Raw genomic sequence first — 22,932 nt, forward strand, 5'->3', positions numbered from 1 at the left:
GAATAGCCTTGTTCAGGGGCAGAACGACAGATTTTTACCAGCTCGGGGATTCGATCCAGCAACCTTTCAGTTACTGGCCCAATACTCTAACCACTAGGCTATCTACCGCCCCAGTTAATCCTGTGCAGAGTTAACACTGAACGATTCCATTGTAAATCCACAGACTGTGGCTCCCCCTTGCCTCACCCTTTTACCCCTTTTCTTTCCCTCTGTCCCTTCATCCCTCCTCCCCTTCATCCCTCCTCCCCTTCATCCCTCCTCCCCTTCATGGGTGACACACAAATACAATGTCCCTGAGCAGTGTTTCTCAGATTTAGAACTTCCCAGGAAAAGCAGAATTAAGAGGAGGAAGAGTAAAATAGCTTTTATGACTAAAACTCAAGGGACAATCTACCGATAATCTTCAAACGGTACTTTAATCTCACAGAATTAGTACTTTTGATGGTACAGAGATTGTATGCCAGATTTGACTGATAGTTTTTGTTCTGAGATGTGTCTAGAAGAACCAGTAAGTCAGAAATGTGTGTTTGTGCTGGAACAGAACACACATTCCCCAGGAAAGGCCAGAGAGCACAGCAAAAAACAACTCAGAGAGAGACCACATGTAACTCTCCCTGTCACTGTTACTGTGTGGGACTGATCCTAGTCCCTGAACGCTGGGCAACCTCTCTGACCGGATTTGAAGCGTTTGTGGTTGTAGGGCGGAGAGAGAGAGTGGTTGTCTTAATCATGTCCTAACAACTCACCCGGGTCTTAGTCACTTCTCCTTGGGAGCTCAGTAAACAACATTCTTCAGTTCTCTCATACAAACTCTTAGACCGAACAAAAGTCTTCCCATACACACAACAAAGCTCAGCTGAATGTCAGCCACTGCCACTCTCACACACAGTTAAGAAGTGGTGTTCTGTACCCACATCCAGTTAGGATACTTTCAGCTACGAGGTACCGAAGGTAAAGTCATGAAAGAAAGACAGACATCCGCACACTGCTGAATGCCTCTGCAGTTCATCAAGAGGTGAATCTTAACTCCCACTTAAGTTGAATTTTGACCCTCAATGACATCAATGCGTGACTAAGTTACGTTTGAAACTCAAGTGGAAATGATGATTCAAGCCTGGAAATTGCACTCGAACAGCCGCAGCATTCAGCAGTGTGCTGGGGTCTACTTTGCTTTCACCACGCTCTCTCACACACAAATACACACAGATGTCGATAGAACAAACTCGGCTCATTGGATAGTCTATGAATCAAACACACACACCGTTGAGGACGGCTCAAAGCAGGAATGTCTGTGTGTGTTTTGTCATAGATGTTAAAACATGTCAATTCGACCAGTGTGCAGCTGCATGCACTGAGCTCTCCCCTGCTATGTTTCTTCAAGCTCTTTCCCTTCCTGGTATGCAATTATTACAGATTATTACATTACAATTATTGCATCCTATTTTGTACATTGGGAAAACAGACAATACAGGAACACCAGTCATTTTTTAAATCATATCAGCAGTTTATTGGAAGCCATGGGAATCACCATGGTAACACTTAGTTTGTCTCCTAACAGAGAACGTTAAAGAAACACACCGGTAATGTTTGTAAAATCTGTTTACAATAACAGTCATGCCCAAAGTTAGTCATTCAAATGCCTACATACTGTAGGCCTACAGCAATATTACCCAGCATCAAATGTTGTAGATTACTCATATTTACATTTCTGCCTGTCTAGGATTTCTGACTCTGTTCTAATGCAACACACAGCCTCTTTTAAAGCTCGATAGAGACAGATAGGATTGTTGGTCAAATTCGATCCACACACAGTTCATTGAGAAGACTAGCTATATACTTGACTGTGTGTTTGGGTCCTGAACCGTGGGGCCCATGGGCTATAGTTCAGGTACTCAGTCTGATGGGTTTGCCAACTCTGTAAAGTCATACATTTAAAAACAACTCAGAAAACACCCATTAGATTTCATAGTGATCATCTAAATATGGTCATTTATACCAGCTAGAAACTGGTCTGGATACAGTCACAACAGCCGCCCTGAGTCAAAATAACATACATAATCTCAAGGACGAAATAACACTCTCAAAAAGGAAAAACAAAACAAAAATCTATAAAACATTTTTTTGCATGAAAATCACTTCAATGTCCAATCACTAATAGGCTACTGAAATAATTTCATCAAATCAAAGCTCTCTGAAATGACAAAAATATATTTATTCAACAAGTGAAGCATTCAAAGTAATTTCATGTCATGTTATCAATTCATTCTCATGTGTCTGTGTCTCTAAGTTTGTGTGTCTGTGTATGTGTCTGTGTGTCTCTTAAGTGTCTATGTTTGTGTCTGTCTACTACTGTATGCATGTTTCTGTGTCTAATTATCTGTCAACATGTACGGTGCAGTTCAGAGGGAGTTCAGAGGGAGTCCACAGAAGGCAGGTCGGAGGTGAACAGCTCCTTGTATAGAGGAGGGAAGACAGAGTGGACGATGAGCGGGTAGCGCTGGCTGAACCAGTGCAGCTTCTCCACATGAAGACTGCACAGAGACTGCAACACTGACACCTTCTGGTAGAGCTGGGGACAACACACACAGAGCTAGTCAATGACAGTTCTACACACTGTCCAGTGATGTCATAGAGGGTAAACACCAGTGGTGGCAGTAGGGATGACCAGGGATGTTCTCTTGATAAGTGTGTGAATTGGAACATTTTCCTGTCAAAATGTAATGAGTACTTTTGGGTATCAGGGAAAATGTATGGAGTAAAAAGTACATTATTTTTTTTAGGAATGTAGTGAAGTAAAAGTAAAAGTTGACAAAAATATAAATAGTAAAGTAAAGTACAGATACCCCAAAAAACTACTTAAGTTGTACTTTAAAGTATTTTTACTTAAGTACTTTACACCACTGGTAACTCACTACTCCGTCAAACTTGAATGCGTGAGTGTGTGTGCGCGTGTGTATATGTGCAAGTGCCTGTGTGTGTTACCTTGTGCTGAAGGCTCTCCTGGTTGTCTCTGCGTAGCATGTGGCTGAGGCATACCTCCAAGTCTCTCCTCATTCTATGTACTCTGCCTCTATCCTCAAGACAGGGGCGATCTACACACACACACACACACACACAAATACACACAAAAAAAGATTAAAAGAGATAAAATAGATAATTTTATACCATTAATCAGCTTATTATGTTCTATGACTTTACGGATATGTGACTTTACAGATCTGTGACTTTATTGTACTAAGATTATCTGCAGTATCATTTTACAGAATGTGTGTGCATTTGTGTGTCTTACCTGGGTTAATGAGCACCAGTGAGCTGAAGAGAGCCATCTGCTGCTCAGTCAGTCTCAGGGCACACACACTGTGAGCGAAGTCAAACACCGCCACCATCAGATCACCACAGCCTGCAACGACACAGTTAGCATAGTTAGCACCACTAAGACTAGGAACCAATTGGTGAAGTTAATATGAGATCGTGTCCTCCGTAATTATTGGGACAGTGAAGGATTTAAAAAAATATTTTGGCTCTATACTCCAAAAGTTTGTATTTGAAGTTAAAGTTCAGATGGTTAGACACACAAATATCATACAGCTTCCACATTAATGTAGAAGTATTAGCAAACATATTCTATTCTTTACAATAAAAGTGACTCCAAAATGACACAAAGCATTATTTACCATTAATTTCTATTGGGCACAAAATAATCTGAAACACAACCAAAACAAACAGCAAATGCATCCAACAAATGTTTTGAGTCAAATGCTTGATGTAGTCATTGTGTGCTATGAATATGGGACCAAATACTTAACTTTTTACTATTTTAATACACATAAGTGAATTCGTCCCAATCATTTTGGTCCCCTAAAATGGGGGTGCTATGTACCCTCAAATTAAAGCGGACAGTCTGCACTTTAACCTCAGTCATTGTTTGGCTTCAAATCCAAACTTTTGGAGCAGAGCCATAAGAATACAAAATCCTTCACTGTCCCAATAATTATGGAGGGCAGTGTAGCATCCATTCAACAGCTAAGACTAGGAACCAATGGACTAACCCAGAGACTTGAAAAGTTCAGTGCTGCCAAACTTCCCATCGAAGAAGACGGTGCTGTTCTCTGTGTTAAAACACCTGCTCATTCTGACCAGAACCACCTCCATCGAACCTGAGAGAGAGATGGAGCGAGAGAGAGAGAGGGGAGAGAATATTTAATAATGGCAATGTGCACTTCTTACAGGAAGACTTTTCTTGAGAGAGGACAGTAGAGTAAGTAGTGATTGACAGGTGGATTCGGCTCACCAGTCTTGAGCAGGGTGATCTGGTCGTTCTGTCCAAGCCCACGGAACCCTGGGATGCGTTTGGCGAACTCCACCACGTACTGTACCGCTTCAGTCAGCCTCACGGCACAGTGCTGCCACATCTCATCTACTGACTGGAGAGGGAGAGAGGGAGGGAGGGGGAGGGGGAGAGAGAAAGAGGGAGGGAGACAAGAGAAAAAGAGAGATGTGAGGGGAGAGGGAATTCCAAAAAGAAGTGAGAAGGAGAAGAGAGAGACCAGATTTCTTCACATCTGGGGCGGCAGATAGCCTAGTGGTTAGAGCGTTGTACTAGTAACTGAAAAGGTTGCAAGATCAAGTCCCCGAGCTGACTAGGTAAAAATCTGTTGTTACCCACTGTTCCTAGGCCGTCATTGAAAATAAGAATTTGTTCTTAACTGACTAGTTAAATAAAGGTAAAATAAAAAATAAAATGAAAAACTTGATTTCAGGGGTCAGACTTCTTTTAACTTATTAATGAAACTGTTATTTACTACTGACGAGTGACTGATGATTTATAAGAGACCAGTGATGTGTTGGTACAGTACCTTGCTCTGGTAGGCATGGAGCTCCTCTCTGCTGAACAACTTCCATCTCAGAGCCTGCAGTTCCTCCAGTCTGAACTGACTGGTGTCCCTATGGGACCGCACAATACTGTCACACAGCTCCTCTATGTGTAGCAGGGAGGTGGGGTAAGGGCAGTAGGGGTCTTCTGGGTCATACGATCTAATTCCCATCCCTATCGTCTGGTCAAGAGACGGCTGACGGGAGTCGAACCCTGAAGAAGAGGGAGTGAGAAGGAAGGGGTAATAGATATTAAACAGTGCTAGTCTGATTATGTGTTTCGAGTGTGTGTATGTGTCCACTCCCTTACCTCTTTTGTCTGAGTGCCCACTGCCATGAAACACACAGGAGCCCTGGTAGGCCAGACCTGGAGCCTGGGACTCGCCTGGGGAGCACACCAGGTAGGGGAGCACATCTGTCGGGCAGGGTGGCAGCTCTGGCTCTCCAGGGAAGGAGTAGGCCGGAGCCGGGGCCTGGAGCAGGTGGGGTGTCCGGAAACGGCATGCCTTGCTGTGGTAGGGCAGTGCGGGCTGGGCCTCTGCCTGGAGATGCTGCTGCTGCTGACGGTGTCTCTCCACCTCGGCACGCAGAGACTCAAGCTGACGTTTCGACATCCGACCAAACTTCACCGCTGGGGAAACAAAAACAGTTTGTGGTGGAGATGAGTTGAATTACCCTCATATAAAGTTAAATAAAGGTTAAATAAAATATATATTTTTAAGTAAAGTGATTTGAAAAGTGTGTATTTATTCAACCTTTATTTTACCAGGAGACATCTTTTTTTGTGTGCATGCGTGTCTCACCATCCCGGCTCATGCCCTGGGTCACACACTTCTGCAGTCGGCAGCTCTGGCAGCGGTTGCGGCTGGCTCTGTCTATAGGACAGTTACTCTGTCTGGAACAGGAGTAGGACACGGACGGCAGCTGGCTACGCCGGAAAAAACCCTGAGGGGGAGAGAGGACCATTGACATAACCAATGAAACCCCTGGAAATAAGTCTGTTTGTTATGTCTGCTTGGTCAGAGTGAAATCAGGTGTGTAGTGCTGCAGTCTCACCTTGCAGCCCTCGCAGGTGATGACTCCATAGTGAACTCCTGATGATTTATCACCACAGATCTTACAGGGAATCACCTCAATCTCAGCTACACGCACATTACAGTTCACACACATTACAGTTAACGGTAACATATTACAGTTCACACACATTACAGTTAACAGTAACATAATACAGTTAACACACACATTACAGTTCACAGTAACACAAACACCTGTGGACTACGTTGGCCAGCAGAGCCAATGTAGCCAATGTCCAAACCCAGATCTTTCAGAACTACAGTGTGAGCCCATTCAGAACTGTCTATCAAGGAGATAATGGAGCCTTAGGGAGCCTTAGGGGGAGAAGAGAAAGTGAAATATAGATGATGGTAAAGAGAATTGAGGGCAGGAAGGGGAAAGAGAAACCTAGACTGCAGAGAGGTAACATTAACACAAAATCAGACTGAGAAAGTTGGTTGACCACACAAATATGGAGTGGAAAACGGGTTTTTGGTCTGTGTACGTGACACCTGATTACGTGACACCTGCGTTGTGTGTGTTCAGCAGGTATGTCAGTATATCTATCCCATTGAGGTTTGACCATTCCCCTAACAAATCAACAACACTTCACATGAACAAACACACATATTGCAGCTTTGCTACAATAATACGGGCTTGTTAAAAAAGAGACAATTTGCTTGGTTGTCATCAAACGTTGCAATCAGAGTGAAAGAATGAATATTCTGTTTTCCTCTCATTAGCATTTCTTACATTGTTAAAAATGAACCGAATGACATGAAATACGCAGCGACAGACAGAAGAGACAACAGTAGAGGGGGAATATTTGCGAATGGAGAGAGGAGGAGGAGGTGAAGGTGTCAACCTCAGTCTTTCAAGTGGTTAACTGGCTTCTCTTTTGCTCTGACTATCCTTCTTTCATCTCACCTCTCGCTCTCTCCATCCCTCTCTCTCTATCTGTCTCATAAAGGATAGTGCTGCCAGTAATAGAGTCTTTCATCTTGGTTGACACTGCCAGGAATGTCCATCCTCCTCCCCCCCACCTCCTCATCATTCAACAAATCATACATTATTACATTCAGAACATATGAAAATAAATACGCTATTCCATCGTGATTTTAGAGTTCGGGAAGAGTGTTTGTCTTTCTTTGTGCTGGTGTGTGTAAGTTAGTTTGTCAAGAGGTGAGACAATCCCTTGTGTTTACAGTACAGCAATTAATTGTGTGAAATATGTGTGTGTGTGTGTGTGTGTCAGTGTGTCAAGTGTTTGTGCCCTCTTTTCAGGTGCCACAGGAATCTCCCAGAGGCCGTAAGAGGGCAGTCAGCGGTGAAACTGAGAAACCTCCTGCACATCTGATAGAATACACACTATACTGAACATCTGATAGAATACACACTATACTGCACATCTGATAGAATACACAGTATACTGAACATCTGATAGAATACACAGTATACTGAACATCTGATAGAATACACAGTATACTGAACATCTGATAGAATACACAGTATACTGAACATCTGATAGAATACACAGTATACTGAACATCTGATAGAATACACAGTATACTGAACATCTGATAGAATACACAGTATACTGCACATCTGATAGAATACACACTATACTGCACATCTGATAGAATACACACTATACTGAACATCTGATAGAATACACACTATACTGAACATCTGATAGAATACACAGTATACTGAACATCTGATAGAATACACAGTATACTGAACATCTGATAGAATACACAGTATACTGAACATCTGATAGAATACACACTATACTGAACATCTGATAGAATACACAGTATACTGAACATCTGATAGAATACACACTATACTGCACATCTGAAAAGAGTAACAAACTATAACCCTAAAGACTGCATGCATGGTATTGTCTATGTGCAGTAAAACAACTGAACAACACTTCATGAAGACTGACTAATTGTGTGAGAATGTTAATGGGAAAGTGGATAGACAGAATGGATGGGTGGGTAGATAGAACAAGTAGAGTGACTGCCTGCAAAACTGTATAGAGAGAGAGCTAAAGAGAGAGAGAGCAAGAGAGAGAGAGAGAGAGAGAGAGAGTCAGTGGTCTCTGTTTTTTGCTCTCTCAGTTCTGATTCTCGACCTCAAACAACAGGAAACCAACCTGACCCACAACCTTTCACTGTTGACACACATACACACATGTATGTCTCTATCTTTTCCATTCATTTGGGATTGAGGACCAGTATGTACTACAGGGCTGTATGAGGATCAGCAATACCATAGACAACATATGGTGTGGGATGTGGACTCATCTCCACATTAGATCATTGATGATTTAAAACACGTAGGAATAATTTGCAACTGCCACAGCAAACTGTGTTTCCATCTTGGTCCCTATCTCTCAAACTCACCCTCTATCTCTCTATTCTCTTTCTTCATCTTATTCTGAAGCCACATTGCTGATATTGGTCTATTTCCTCTATGTGTCCTTTATTCTCATATCTCTCCACCTATACAGACCACAGGCCTCTAGATAAATCTCTCTCTCAAATATATCTATAGATCTCCATCACCAAGACCAGTCAGTGATCTTCTGTGATGTGCACAGCAGCCCTATCTTTAACTGTTATAGGCATCTCTACCCCAGGCAGGCCTATCCATCTAGTTAAGATCAACAGCTAACATGGCTAACAGCTAACCTGGCTAACTGCTAACCTGGCTAACAGCTAACCTGGCTCCAACTTCATCAGAGCCGTCATTTACCCAGCCTCCTTCACATCTGTTGATAGCACCAGTGGTGGTATTGCTGGAACGGATGAGGAGCGATGGCAGCTAGCTAATATAACATGACCTCCTACACTTCCGTCTCCTCTGACTAGTCACTATGGTAGTGTCTGCTACGGCACTATGGCCCTGGGACATCCTACACACTAACAAACAGCAGCTCGTCTAGGGATGGCAGGTGGATCCATGTTACTGTTCTCAACCTTTACTTGACTTTTCAATTTCCCCTCAGTGTAGTAAATTATGATATGGTCTCGACAGTTACTGACATGATACTATTGACACTGAGTTCTCAGTCCCCCCTCATCCCATCCCTGATCTCTTGAGCCAAACCAGCTATAGGCCAGATTCAGAAAAAAATACAGAATTACTGATCTAAATTAAGAAAGAAAAGCGGGAGAGAGAGTTGAGAGAGAGATAATAGAAGATGAGAGTAATAGTGAGCGAGAGAGAAGTGACTGGTAAGGAGAGAGGGAGAGTGGGCATAGCGAGGGAGAGCAAGAAATACTGTAGAGAGAGCGAGAGAGAAATGTTATGCAACACTAGTCCACAGATACACATATAATCTCTATTCCCCTCCCTCATCATCTTCCCTCTGTCAATGAGCATCAGAAATCACCTAGGCTACAACTGGATTGCATTAGCCGCCCCTACATACAAGTATTTTGGAGTATGGCTAGACGGTACTCTGTCGTTCTCTCAGCACATATCAAAGCTGCAGGATGAAGTTAAATCTAGACTTGGTTTCCTCTATTGTAATCGCTCCTCTTTCACCCCAGCTGCCAAACTAACCCTGATTCAGATGACCATCCTACCCATGCTAGATTACAGAGACATCATTTATAGATCGGCAGGTATGGGTGCTCTCGAACTGCTAGATGTTCTGTACCATTCGACCATCAGATTTGCCACCAATACTCCTTAAAGGACACATCACTGCACTCTATAGTCCTCTGTAAACTGGCCATCTCTGTGCACCCGTCGCAAGACCCACTGGTTGATGCTTATTTATAAAACCCTCTTAGGCCTCACTCCCCCTATCTGAGATATCTACTGCAGCCCTCATCCTCCACATACAACACCCGTTCTGCCAGTCACATTCTGTTAAAGGTCCCCAAAGCACACACATCCATGGGTCGCTGGTCTTTTCAGTTCGCTGCAGCTAGCGACTGGAACGAGCTGCAACAAACACTCAAATTGGACAGTTTTATCTCAATCTCTTCATTCAAAGACTCAATCATGGACACTCTTACTGACAGGTGTGGCTGCTTCACGTGATGTATTGTTGTCTCTACCTTCTTGCCCTTTGTGCTGTTGTCTGTGCCCAATAATGTTTGACCATGTTTTGTGCTGCTACCATGTTATGTTGCTACCATGTTGTTGTCATGTGTTGCTGCCTTAGGTCTCTCTTTATGTAGTGTTGTGTTGTCTCTCTTGTCGTGACGTGTGTTTTGTCCTATATTCATATTTTATTTATTACTTACTTATTTTTAATCCCAGGCCCCATCCCTGTAGGAGGCCTTTTGTCGTTTGGTTGGCCGTCATTGTAAATAAGAATTTGTTCTTAACTGACTTGCCTAGTTAAATAAAGGTTAAATAAAAATTAATTAATTAATAACCCTCGACTTATTCCACATTTGGTTGTGTTACAATCTAAATTCAAAATGGATTAAAAATAATTTATTTTCACACATCGACACACAATACCCCATATTGACAACGTGAAAATATGCTTTTAGAAATTCTTGCAATTTTTGGGAAAATGCAATACAGAAATATCTAATTTACATACAGTTGAAGTCGGAAGTTTACATACACCTTAGCCAAATACATTTAAACTCAGTTTTTCAAACTTCATGACATTGAATCCTAGTAAAAATTCCCTGTCTTAGGTCAGTTAGGATCACCACTTTATTTTAAGAATGTGAAATATCAGAATAATAGTAGAGAGAATGATTTATTTCAGCTTTTATTTCTTTCATCACTTTCCCAGTGGGTCAGAAGTTTACATACACTCAATTAGTATTTGGTAGCATTGCCTTTAAATTGTTTAACTTGGGTCAAACGTTTCAGTTAGCCTTCCACAAGCTTCCCACAATAAGTTGGGTGAATTTTGGCCCATTCCTCCTGACAGAGCTAGTGTAACTGAGTCAGGTTTGTAGGCCTCCTTGCTCGCAAACACTTTTTCAGTTCTGCCCACAAATGTTCTATAGGATTGAGGTCAGGGCTTTGTGATGGCCACTCCAATACCTTGACTTTGTTGTCCTTAAGCCATTTTGCCACAACTTTGGAAGTATGCTTGGGGTCATTGTCCATTTGGAAGACCCATCTGTGACCAAGCTTTAACTTCCTGACTGATGTCTTGAGATGTTGCTTCAATATATCCACAGAATTTTCCTTGCTCATGATGCAATCTATTTTGTGAAGTCCCTCCTGCAGCAAAGCACCCCCACAACATGAGGCTGCCACCCACGTGCTTCACGGTTGGGATGGTGTTTTTCAGCTTGCAAGCCTCCTCCTTTTTCCGCCAAACATAATGATGGTCATTATGGCCAAACAGTTCTATTTTTGTTTCATCAGACCAGAGGACATTTCTCAAAAAAGTACAATCTTTGTCCCCATGTGCAGTTGTAAACCGTAGTCTGGCTTTTTTATGGCGGTTTTGGAGCAGTGGCTTCTTCCTTGCTGGGCGGCCTTTCAGGTTATGTCGATATAGGACTAGTTTTACTGTGGATATAGATACTTTTGTACCTGTTTCCTTCAGCATCATCACAAGTGCAAATCAATTCTGGGATTGATTTGCACTTTTTGCACCAAAGTACGTTCATCTCTAGGAGACAGAAAGCGTCTCCTTTCTGAGCGGCATGGCGGCTGCGTGGTCCCATGGTGTTTATACTTGCGTACAATTGTTTGTACAGATGAATGTGGTACCTTCAGGCATCTGGAAATTGCTCCCACGGATAAACCAGACTTGTGGAGGTCTACAATTTTTTTCTAAGGTCTTGGCTGATTTCTTTTGATTTTCCCATGATGTCAAGCAGAGGCACTGAGTTTGAAGGTAGGCCTTGAAACACATCCCCAGGTACACCTCCAATTGACTCAAATGATGTCAATTAGCCGATCAGAAGCTTCTAAAGCCATGACATCATTTTCTGGAATTTTCCAAGCTGTTTAAAGGCACAGTCAACTTAGTGTATGTAAACTTCTGATCCACTGGAATTATGATACAGTGAATTATAAGTGAAATAATCTGTCTGTAAACAATTGTTGGAAAAATGACTTGTGTCATGCACAAAGTAGATGTCCTAACGGACTTACCAAAACTATAGTTTGTTAACAAGAAATTTCTGGAGCGGTTGAAAAACAAGTTTTAATGACTGCAACCTAAGTGTACGTAAACTTCAGACTTCAACTGTAAGTATTCACACCCATGAGTCAATACTTGGAAAACCTTTCTGGTCTTTGTGGTGGAATCCGTATTTGAAATTCACTGCTCGGCTGAGGGACCTTACAGATAATTATGTGTGTGGGGTACAGAGATGAGGTAGTTATTCAAAAATCATGTTAAACACTATTATTGTACACAGAGTGAGTCCATGCAACTTATTATGTGACTTGTTAAGCAAATATTTACTCATTAACTTATTTAGGCTTGCCATAACAAAGGGGTTGTATACTTGACTCTAGACATTTCAGATTTTCATTTTTAATTAATTTGTAAAAATGTCAAAAAACACAATTACACTTTGACTTTATGGGGTATTGTATGTAGGACATCTTACTTTAATCAATTTTGAATTTAGGCTGTAACACAATAAAATGTGGTGTGAATACTTTCTGAAGGCACTGTATTATACATAAAGCGAGAGTCAAATCAAATACAGTGAGGTTGTGATGGTTTCCGCGACAAGGTTCATTGAGCTAATGCAGAAGGGCAGTAGAAAGCCACTATCAGAGGCTATGCAGCCTAATAAAAAAGGGCCTTTTATATAAAATGTCCATTGTCTTTCATAAGGGGTTGAATATCTCTGACATGAGCAGCGAGTGCCATTCAGCACCTTTCCCTTGTCTTTGTATAAAGTCCCCTGTCAGCATTCTGCATTTTGCTCTGTAAACGGACAAAAACCTCAACTTTCCTCCACAGGAAACACCCCGCAGAATTACACCCTCCAACATACAGATGCATGACAAAGAGAACACAGGGCATACGGTTATCCTTAGAGAGTAAGAGATTTACTTGAGATAACATTGGAACATTGTGTGAATACTTTGAAATAAAATCTCCAATCTAATTGACGGCACACTGACATGTTTCAACCAAAAATAACTTGTGTTTTTCTGTCAAAAAATGTTGGTCTAGATAACGATTACTTGATATGATTTTTTATTTCTTATTACTGACAAGCAGTATCTGGACAAATATGACAATAAAGATGTTCCAAAGGGAATCAGAAATGTTGGTTAAATATGATCAAAGAATAAAATAGCTATAAATGTAAATGTATTTAGGGTGATTATTGATCCTTAATGTTACTTACTTCTTGGTAGATTTCAACAATTTGCTATAAATGAATCAATTCCACATTTGAAAAACCTTAATATGAAACATGACAAAATATAGAAGCAAATATCATAATTAGAATGAAATTACTTTAAATGAAACATCTGAGACTCTGAATTATATATGCTGTAAATATCAAATACGTATCCATCACACTTAACCTTAATATGCTCTTAATGCTTTACAATTAAAACTTTTGTAAATGTGCTATAACATATTTATAATACTAATATAACTTAATTAGTAAAGGAATCTCTGGAATTTAAGACACATTTAATTTAACGTATATTTTGAAGTTTCTTGTGCCGTTTGAGACCCATTTAATGTAAGTTATTTGTTATTGGTAGGTTATTGAGCGGTGATAGCTGATGTGGGGACAGTATGCCTCAAAATGGAAGTTGTGCACCACCCAGGTGGGTGCTATATTGAAAGTGGATGTGGGAGCTATACAATTGAAAGCGCTTTGAGAGATAGAACATTTTTATGCAAGATAATCCTAGATAAATAACACCGTTTTTTTACAGTATTGCCATGAGAATTCTCTACATGACAAGCTTGAAGACTATATCTTCAATGAAATGATACGCATCACACTGAATTTGTTTTGAGTGGAGCCTCTGAATAGTTATTTTGGAAAGTGTAATTTGTGAGTAATACCATGCTGTCTGGTTAGAAGAACTGTGGCTCTAGTGAGTAAAAAAAACGGAAATCTTCACAATCAATAATAAAGACATCTTACGTATTTCAACATAAGCATTTTAGAAAGGCTGTTTTGAACCCCAGACTGAGTCCAAGGGGAACAATAATGAGTTGTGAGGTAAACCAAGTAATGGTGATGGGTGTGTGACCGTGTGACTGTGTGACTGCTCTCTTTCATTTCTCATGTTTGGGGGTGAATGTGTTACTTCAGATTTTGGTATCAACTCTTTGAAGTAAAGTGAGGTGCTTTGGAAGTGTGTATGTGTGTGCAGCTGTATGTATGCGTAAGGAAAGTCTTTTGAAGTAAGAGAACAGGAATCTGAACAGGAATCCCCCAGAAGCATCAGCAGACTCTTGTTTGTGAACGGAGAACGCCGCCTGAACCAAGCCTATGGCTATGGTGGTGGGCCACTCTCAGAGAAAAATGATTTGAAATGCAGAAATGTTCACTGTTGTATTTAAGTAATGTCATCATTGTAAAACAGTCTACAGTTGTGTTAATTATTCTAACAGGGTTTAGGAGCTAAGGTGAAAACTCTCCTTCCTTGACATTAAAATTAGAGCCCAGTGTGTGTAATATTAGAAATGACATCTGCATCATGTTATATTCAGTGACAAACACACAGGAGATATGCACTGAGTGTACAAATCATTCAGAACACCTTCCTGACATTGAGTTGCACCCCCTTTGCCGTCAGAACAGCCTCAATTTGTCGGCGCATGGACTCTACAAGGTGTCGAATGCGTTCCACAGGGATGCTGGCCCATATTGACTCCAATGCTACCCAAAGTTGTGCCAAGTTGTCTGGATGTCCTTGGGGTGGTGGTCTATTCTTGATACACACGGGAAACTGTTGTGTGAAAAACCCAGCAGCATTGCAGTTCTTGACACAAACCGGTGCCCCAGGCACCTACAACCATACTCTGTTCAATGGGATATATTTTAACTTGCCCATTCGCCCTCTGAATGGCACACACACACAATCCATGTCTCAGGGCTTAAAACTCCTTCTTTAACCTGTCTCCTCCCCTCAATCTACACTGATAGAAGTGGATTTAACAAGTGACATAAGGGTTGGTAGCTTTCACCTGGTAATGTTTTCTACACTCAGTGTATATCACACTACCACACACACACACACTGAGGCGCCAACCACAGAGGGGCAGCTGTGCTACGGTGTGTGTGTGTGTGTCTACACAGTCCCTATGGCGCCATATAGATGCGTGAATAGAAACTGGTGCAGAGGATGCTCTGAGAGGACCATCTCACAACACAGTACGGTCTCATGCCAAACTCCCTATCCCTCTCTCCCCTTCTGCCTACACAGTCCCTGTTCCTCTCTCCCCTTCTGCCTACACAGTCCCTGTTCCTCTCTCGTGTGTCACATCACAGACTGTGTGAGTGGTAGTTCTCGTGTGTCACATCACAGACTGTGTGAGTGGTAGTTCTCGTGTGTCACATCACAGACTGTGTGAGTAGTAGTTTTCGTGTGTCACATCACATACTGTGTGTGGTAGTTCTCGTGTGTCACATCACAGACTGTGTGAGTAGTAGTTCTCGTGTGTCACATCACAGACTGTGTGAGTGGTAGTTCTCGTGTGTCACATCACAGACTGTGTGAGTGGTAGTTCTCGTGTGTCACATCACATACTGTGTGTGGTAGTTCTCGTGTGTCACATCACAGACTGTGTGAGTGGTAGTTCTCGTGTGTCACATCACAGACTGTGTGAGTGGTAGTTCTCATGTGTCACATCACATACTGTGTGTGGTAGTTCTCGTGTGTCACATCACAGACTGTGTGAGTGGTAGTGAGAGAACATGGAAATGTGTTGCTGTAATTTAAGTCTTTGAAACATAAGCAGGTAAAATACTTAGTCATATCAGGACAGTATCCACGACCACAGTAATGACACTTAAATGTCCTAGTGCCCACTTACTAACCAATGAGAGGCTTCAAAGATCCCTCATTTGGTTTCAAAGCAACCTAAACAAGTAGTCATAGTTAACCATTTACATATTTAGACAAAAACGATCAAATATTTTGAAGACTGATTAGGCCCAACTTCCACCTTGACATTTTATAACTACATCACTTGTGTATTTTTACAATAAGTGATAATGCTGTGCAAGATGTTTTGAAATATATACATTATTTTCAAGAGTATTATCAAAATAGATGGTTACATTATATCACTTCTACAGCCCTGTAGAATCAGACGAAACGGTTCTATTCTGACTCCATTATGCTTCTAGAAGAACTAGAACAAAAATCAGCAGACACTTGGGGGGGCAGGTAGTCTAGTGGTTATGAGTTGGGCTCTTAACCTCTTGTTCGAATCCCCGAGCCCCTGAACCCCCTGAAAAACCTGTCCCTGGAGCAAGACACTTAACCCTAATTGCTCCTGTAAGTGGCTCTGGATAAAAGCGTCAGCTAAATGACTAAAATGTCAAATGTAAACTTGAAGAGCAGCTACAGAGTCAAGTTGTTGGAGGTTTTGGAAAGAAACAGGACCAGAATCTGGTGAGGATGTTGGACATGCCAACAGGCTGAAACACAATGCACTATCATCATTCTGAAAAATAGATTTACATGATCATGTTTTGAGTTTAGAAATGAATATGACTGTGAGCGGATACGTTGCTGTTGCTGTACTTGAAGAGTTGGAGGAATACGGAAGGAGAATGGGGGACCAAAAAAAGCCAAACAAACATACTTCAAATGTAGGCTACAGTACAGTATACACTCTCTCTCTCTCACACACACAGATACGGTACAGAGTAACACACATTAAATCAAGGCCATCACTCCTACCTCGCATCATCTTCACTCCACTTCTCAGTCTTCTTGTCCCACTTTCACAAACTCTATTTCTCTCTCTTTCTTGTTCACCCTCAATTCACAATCACTGTCAAATTGTCACTGTCACTCTCTCTCTCTCTTTCCTCTCTTCTCTCTCTGTCTGTCCTTTATCTTGCAGAGTGACTATCTTAGTGCACCTACAGAATGTTTAGGCCTCAGAGTCTCCGCTAGTCACTGCTCAAGCGCTCTGTCAGTCACACAGTGTGTGTGCGTGTGAAATACAGAGGGCCTTTCCCCTTTTGCTCTCTCTCTTTTCTTACGGTACTTTTTTCCCGTTCTTTGTTGTGCGTAACCCACTCACCTAGTCACCCTCAAAGCCTTAACCACTCTCTGTACCCACCGTTCTATCTCCCTCAAATATACATTGAAATACAAAAAAGTTTTATTGGCATGAAAGGACATATACTGTACTTCTCTAACACGTCAAGAGGATAGGACTGTACCAACAGCACAGAGTGACAGCCTAACTAGCCAATTGAGTATAGACAGACATCTGAAACAGCCAATAAAGAGAGAGCTTTCTGATGATACACATTCCATCATCCGTATGATTATTATTCAAAGTGAAAACTAGTATCATGAAAACCGACCAGGCATTTTTCAATTTTCTCCCTCCACTCAAAAGTAACAGGTGTGTTGTAGTCAGGAGCAGAAACAGCCCAGAAACACCACCACATGTGAAGGAGATGCTATCTGATACTATCTGCATCCAGATGCCAGAATACCAATATAGAGTTTATCTCCAAACCTAAATCCATCAAAAAGGAGAATACTGTCTACACAAAGTACCACAGGTGCATAACAGAGCTATAATGTTGATGTTGGCACCACAGAGAAACCTGTGTGTGTGTGTGTGTGTGTGTGTGTGTGTGTGTGTGTGTGTGTGTGTGTGTGTGTGTGTGTGTGTGTGTGTGTGTGTGTGTGTGTGTGTGTGTGTGTGTGTGTGTGTGTGTGTGTGTGTTTTTCAGCACAGGTGCAAATGTGTGCAAATACTAGCGATCCTGGCATAACCACACTGCATGCTCATATAACTAGCACACACATAACACATGGGCATGTACAGACAAGCATATTGACACAGAAACAAACACACACAAACACAAACACTTACTCAAATGAGTCTTCTTGGACACAGTGTCTCCTGTAGCAAAGAAAATAGAAGTTAAATTCTGCTTGAACACAAGACACACTTCCTCTCTCACATCTTAGTTCAATGCTCTACTGTAGCTTCAGCCCCATGTCCCTTATCATCCCACTCACTCCCAACTGGGCTCATCTCAGTCTCTCCGACTGTCACGTTCGCTGGAATAAATATCGGACCAAGGCGCAGCGGATGTTGAGTTCCACATAATTTAATGATAAAGTGAAACTTAGCAAAGACAAAAACAAATAAACAATAAACTAACAACGAGCCGTGACTACAGAGATGCTACGTGCACTAACTCAAAACAATATCCCATAAAACACAGGTGGGAAAAATGCTACTTAAATATGATCCCCATGTAGAGACAACGATTACCAGCTGCCTCTAATTGGGAATCATACAAAATCACCAACATAGAAAAAACAACCTAGAACCCCACATAGAAATAATAAACTAGACTAACCCCCCAGTCACGCCCTGACCTACTCTACCATTGAAAATAAGGGCTCTCTATGGTCAGGACGTGACACTGACAGAGGAGGACTGAGTCTATGTCTCTCTGGCAATAACAATAGGGTTCCCGAGAGGAGCAGCGGTCTAAGGCACTGCATCTCAGTGCTTGAGGCTTTACTACAGACACCCTGGTTCGATTCCAGGCTGTATCACAACCGGCCGTGATTGGGAGTCCCATAGGGCGGCGCACAATTGGCCCAGCGTCGTCCGGGCTTGGCCGGTGTAGGCCGTCATTGTAAATAATAGTTTGTTCTTAACTGACTTGCCTAGTTAAATAAAGGTTACATTTCAAATGTAAAAATAACAGAGGAGGACTGAGTCTGTCTCTCTGACACAACAGAGGAGGACTGAGTCTATGTCTCTCTGACACAACAGAGGAGGACTGAGTCTATGTCTCTATGACACATCAGAGGAGGACTGAGTCTATGTCTCTCTGACACAACCGAGGAGGACTGAGTCTATGTGTCTCTGACACAACAGAGGAGGACTGAGTCTATGTCTCTCTGACACATCAGAGGAGGACTGAGTCTATGTCTCTCTGACACAACAGAGGAGGACTGGGTCTATGTCTCTATGACACATCAGAGGAGGACTGAGTCTACACAACAGAGGAGGACTGAGTCTATGTCTCTCTGACCCAACAGGGGAGGACTGAGTCTATGTCTCTATGACACATCAGAGGAGGACTGAGTCTACACAACCGAGGAGGACTGAGTCTATGTGTCTCTGACACAACAAAGGAGGACTGAGTCTATGTCTCTCTGACATCAGAGGAGGACTGAGTCTATGTCTCTCTGACACAACAGAGGAGGACTGAGTCTATGTCTCTCTGACACATCAGAGGAGGACTGAGTCTATGTCTCTCTGACACAACCGAGGAGGACTGAGTCAATGTCTCTCTGACACAACAGAGGAGAACTGAATTTATGCCAGGATGATGCTGGGCCTCTGCACACAGGGCCTGATGTGTTTATAGTGTCTGTTGTATGAAATGAATTGGTGTGGAAGAGCCTTGAAAAAGAGAGAGTTGGGAGAGTAGGAGCTGACACAAGCAGAGTGTGGATGGAGTTTGAACTCTCTCTCAGGCACACGCAGACACACACACCTTGGTGAGTAAGAGACAGACACAGTTATAGTGGAGGAAGGTGGGAGTCTAGCTTTCTGACCACAATTGTGAGAAAGTTCATATTAGACTGGGTGTGTGTATGTGTGTGTGGGGGTTGTTTCCAAGCTGAGGTGTGTATTTTTAGTGTGTGTGCGTGTGTGTTGAGAGAGGGCAGGGGAGATAAGCATCGCTGGGTGGAGGCAGACAGAGGCAGAGGTAGCCTGGGTCTTTGTGTCTGGGGTAGAGAAGGTCTGCTGCGGCTTTCACTGCTTCCCTCTGTTTCCCCTCCTCATCAAATCACGTTTGCTTCATAAGCAGAACACAGAGGTCTGGTGAAAGCAGAGCAGTTGACACACACACAGAAAACATACACACTTAAGACTCAGAAAACGCATAGACACACACACACTGCCGTTTGCGATTGTACGCAAAAAGTAAGGATTTGAGTCGCTTTTCAACCTTCACTGGACTAAGAACGTCATGCTGTCGGATCATGAGTCAATTTCATGTGATTCCAAACTAAATTAAATCCTAAACCTAAGTGCTAATGATCTGATTCCAGTGAGAACTGCAGTGACACCTGACCCATGCCACTGAGTATCAGCCCAAGCCACAGTGTGGGGACAAAGAGGCCATGTTACACAAGACCAACATGAAGGCAATGGAAACCGCTATCTTCTTCTAACTCCTCAATGTGCTCTACTTTTCAGAAAGACTGGTCTGTCAGCATCAATACCAACCCGCCCCATCTTATCTCTCTCTATCGCTCTCTTTCTCTCCGTATCTGTCTATCTCCCTTGTTCTCTCAATCCAATCAAACAGCAGCATTCTGTCTTTTTCAATCAATACTTTATCTAACAATGGAAGTCTTGCTAAGATTTAGACGGCGCTATTTAATCAAAAGCGGTTTCCAAGGGTTTCTCTTCTCCCCGTCTCTCTATCCTACTCTGTATGGAGATATAGCAGCTGCAGGCTGGAGAGTGACAGAAGAACACACACAGAGATAACCGCTGCATGTTACACATTATCAGCTCTCCACACACACTGTGATGTAATAAGGGAGCGACTGCTGGTACATTCACGTGTGTGTGAGAGTGTGCGTGTTTGTGTGTGCGTGCATGTATGTACACAGTATAGAAGAGAGTAGCTCTCTGGTGCAGAAGTGTATAGCTATCATGATGTCCTGTCAATGAGTAACGGAGAGAGTAATATGCAGTGTCACGGCACCGTGAGAAAGGGTTTTAATGTGTTCTAAAGCCAGATAAGTATCTAGAGGACAACTGCGGCATCATTGCAGGATATTTGTATCAGTGCACCCTCTCAGCCAGACCTGGTTAAATGTAGGGAATAAAGATGAAAATATCCATCTGAGTCTGTAGCCTATATTTAGCTATGGTGTCCATCTCACTCCATGGAGAGCCCAGTGTCTGCTGGTTCTTGTTATTGAATTTCAATTTGTGTCCAATTAAGACCTAGAGTAGACAACCAGGTGAGTGGAGCTTCTAACTAATCAGTGACCTTCATTGATTAATCAAGTACAAGGGAGGAGTTAAAACCCGCAGACACTCGGCCACCATAGAATGAGTTTGACACCTGTGGTTTAGGCCTGGTGGATGACGTCATTTCATGAATGACGTATGGAGTACGTGTGATAGAGACTGAAGGAATCTAAGTTGAAAGCCATGGTTTGATTTTAGACTGTGTATTGCTGGGAAATGCAGCAAGCCCAAAACAGGCCCACACAGCTAAGAGCTAATCCCTGGTTTTATAGAGGATTACTGCCATGTTTACCCTCAAGGAGCAAGAGTTACACCATCAGGTGGACAACAGAAGAGAGGTGAGTTAATGAGAGAGGGGGGAGGGAGGGAAGAAGGGGAGGAGAGGGAATGGGGTAAGAAGAAAAAGAGTGAGGGATAGGGAAGATGGGAGGAGGGAGAGTGAATGAGGCAGGATGAGAAAGTGGAGGATGTGAGGGGGAAGGCAGAGAAAGAACTTGGCGGGAGGGAGCCTTGGTGATCTGACAAAGACAGAGTGAGGGGGGTAAGAGAGAGAGAACGAGACAACTAATGTGTAAGAGAGAGACATAGTGACAGGGATAGATAAGAGATAAAAAGAGAGAAGGAGATAAAGATAAAGAGAAATGGGAGGAGAGAGGGGAGAGATAAGCATTAGAATGAGGCTCTCTTAAAGGAGGGGACAGGGTGATAGGGGAGGAGAGGGAGAAGGGGGCAGTGACTGTATACCAACACTCATACAGCACTTCTGTCATCCCTAGGTATTGCTACACAATAGTCAATGCTCTAGACTGGCAAACAGGTGTGTCTGTGTGTGTGCATACATGTGGATCCACACACACAAGCACACAAGCACACACACACACACACATTCACCTTTAAATGTGCATTAATTTATAATGCAAATCTGTGACCTTTTCATTTCACCCAATCCACAATGTATAGCTAAAACAATAAGTTGCATCTGCAAATAATTGACATTTGTGAAATGTAAATTACTGAATAGACTAGGCCTAGCCTACACATGAATACACTAGGCCTAACCTATCAATAATCAAGATAATATATCTCACCTCTTTTGATTGGCTCTTCTGTAGTGATGTGTTCGGGTGATTCGGGCTCCTCATATTCCATAACTCCCCCCGTCAAAACAAACTGCGTGTGCTTGCACCTGGCTCTGACACACACTACGCCACTTCACACTCCTGGGACAAGCGTGTCTACACACCCCTTTTTATTGTCTATTCTACCGCGCGTTTTGCTATGCACAATAAATAACTTTAAAAACTTTGGATCTTTATTTCTAAATATATAGAACTACCTGCTGTTCTAGAGGCAGGGACGGCGCATGCGCTTTAAAACATGCACTACCATCTCTGTTAGTCAGTACGCTCATTTACTCTGACAACGTCTTTGTCATTTTCTGTTGTCACTCTCTCCATATTCCGTCTTGTCTTCACGTGAGGATAATATCAGCCAACTTCATTTTTGCAACGAACTTCCTTGTACAAGCAGTTCAGGCTACTCCGGTTTCAACCCGCTTGCTCTTTGCGCCCTGGCTGTCGTCCCGAGCTCGCGCTCAGAGGTTATGTCACCAGGATTTATGTAATAACTCACGACCGTTTGTTTGCTGCAGAGGGTCGGTCTTTATTCTGTAGTGCCCGGTTAAAACATAGCCCAACCAACGAATTTTACCTAAATATATATGAGGGCAGGCAAGCAAAACGCAAAACGTTTAGGCCTATAGGCTAGGCCTATATGTTTGTCTGGAGTTTTTTTTTCAGTAGCTTGATATATGATACGGCCAATGGAAATATGAAGAAAGA

The 22,932-nt window shown here is 42.4% G+C and overlaps 1 protein-coding gene across 2 annotated transcripts; it reads right to left on the reverse strand.

The window, feature by feature from the left end:
- Nucleotides 1-1,480: 1,480 nt before the first annotated feature.
- Nucleotides 1,481-22,705, reverse strand: LOC120048868 (nuclear receptor ROR-alpha A-like). Of its 2 annotated transcripts, XM_038995166.1 has the most exons (11): nucleotides 22,180-22,705; nucleotides 17,942-17,971; nucleotides 5,929-6,014; nucleotides 5,676-5,817; nucleotides 5,183-5,503; nucleotides 4,857-5,086; nucleotides 4,292-4,424; nucleotides 4,050-4,157; nucleotides 3,290-3,400; nucleotides 2,983-3,092; nucleotides 1,481-2,569 (listed from the first exon to the last, which is right to left on the reverse strand). In XM_038995166.1, exons 1-11 carry the CDS (start codon nucleotides 22,238-22,240, stop codon nucleotides 2,411-2,413), a joined length of 1,491 nt encoding a protein of 496 aa, XP_038851094.1. In that variant the 5' UTR covers nucleotides 22,241-22,705; the 3' UTR covers nucleotides 1,481-2,410. The 2 variants fall into 2 exon arrangements, with proteins under 2 accessions (XP_038851094.1, XP_038851095.1); XM_038995167.1 differs by lacking the exon at nucleotides 17,942-17,971.
- Between the last annotated feature and the right edge of the window lie 227 nt (nucleotides 22,706-22,932).

This window comes from Salvelinus namaycush, chromosome 5 (genome assembly GCF_016432855.1).
Source record: "Salvelinus namaycush isolate Seneca chromosome 5, SaNama_1.0, whole genome shotgun sequence".
NCBI lineage: Eukaryota > Metazoa > Chordata > Actinopteri > Salmoniformes > Salmonidae > Salvelinus > Salvelinus namaycush.

What these genes read in the sequence shown, in the direction of transcription:
- LOC120048868 (XM_038995166.1), bottom strand. Translation starts at nt 22,240, where the DNA reads ATGGAATATGAGGAGCCCGAATCACCCGAACACATCACTACAGAAGAG. An exon ending in GATCACCCTGCTCAAGACTG is followed by an intron (nt 4,158 to 4,291) that starts GTGAGCCGAATC and finishes TCTCTCTCTCAG; the next exon opens with GTTCGATGGAGGTGGTTCTG. An exon ending in TGAACTTTTCAAGTCTCTGG is followed by an intron (nt 3,401 to 4,049) that starts GTTAGTCCATTG and finishes GTGTCGTTGCAG; the next exon opens with GCTGTGGTGATCTGATGGTG.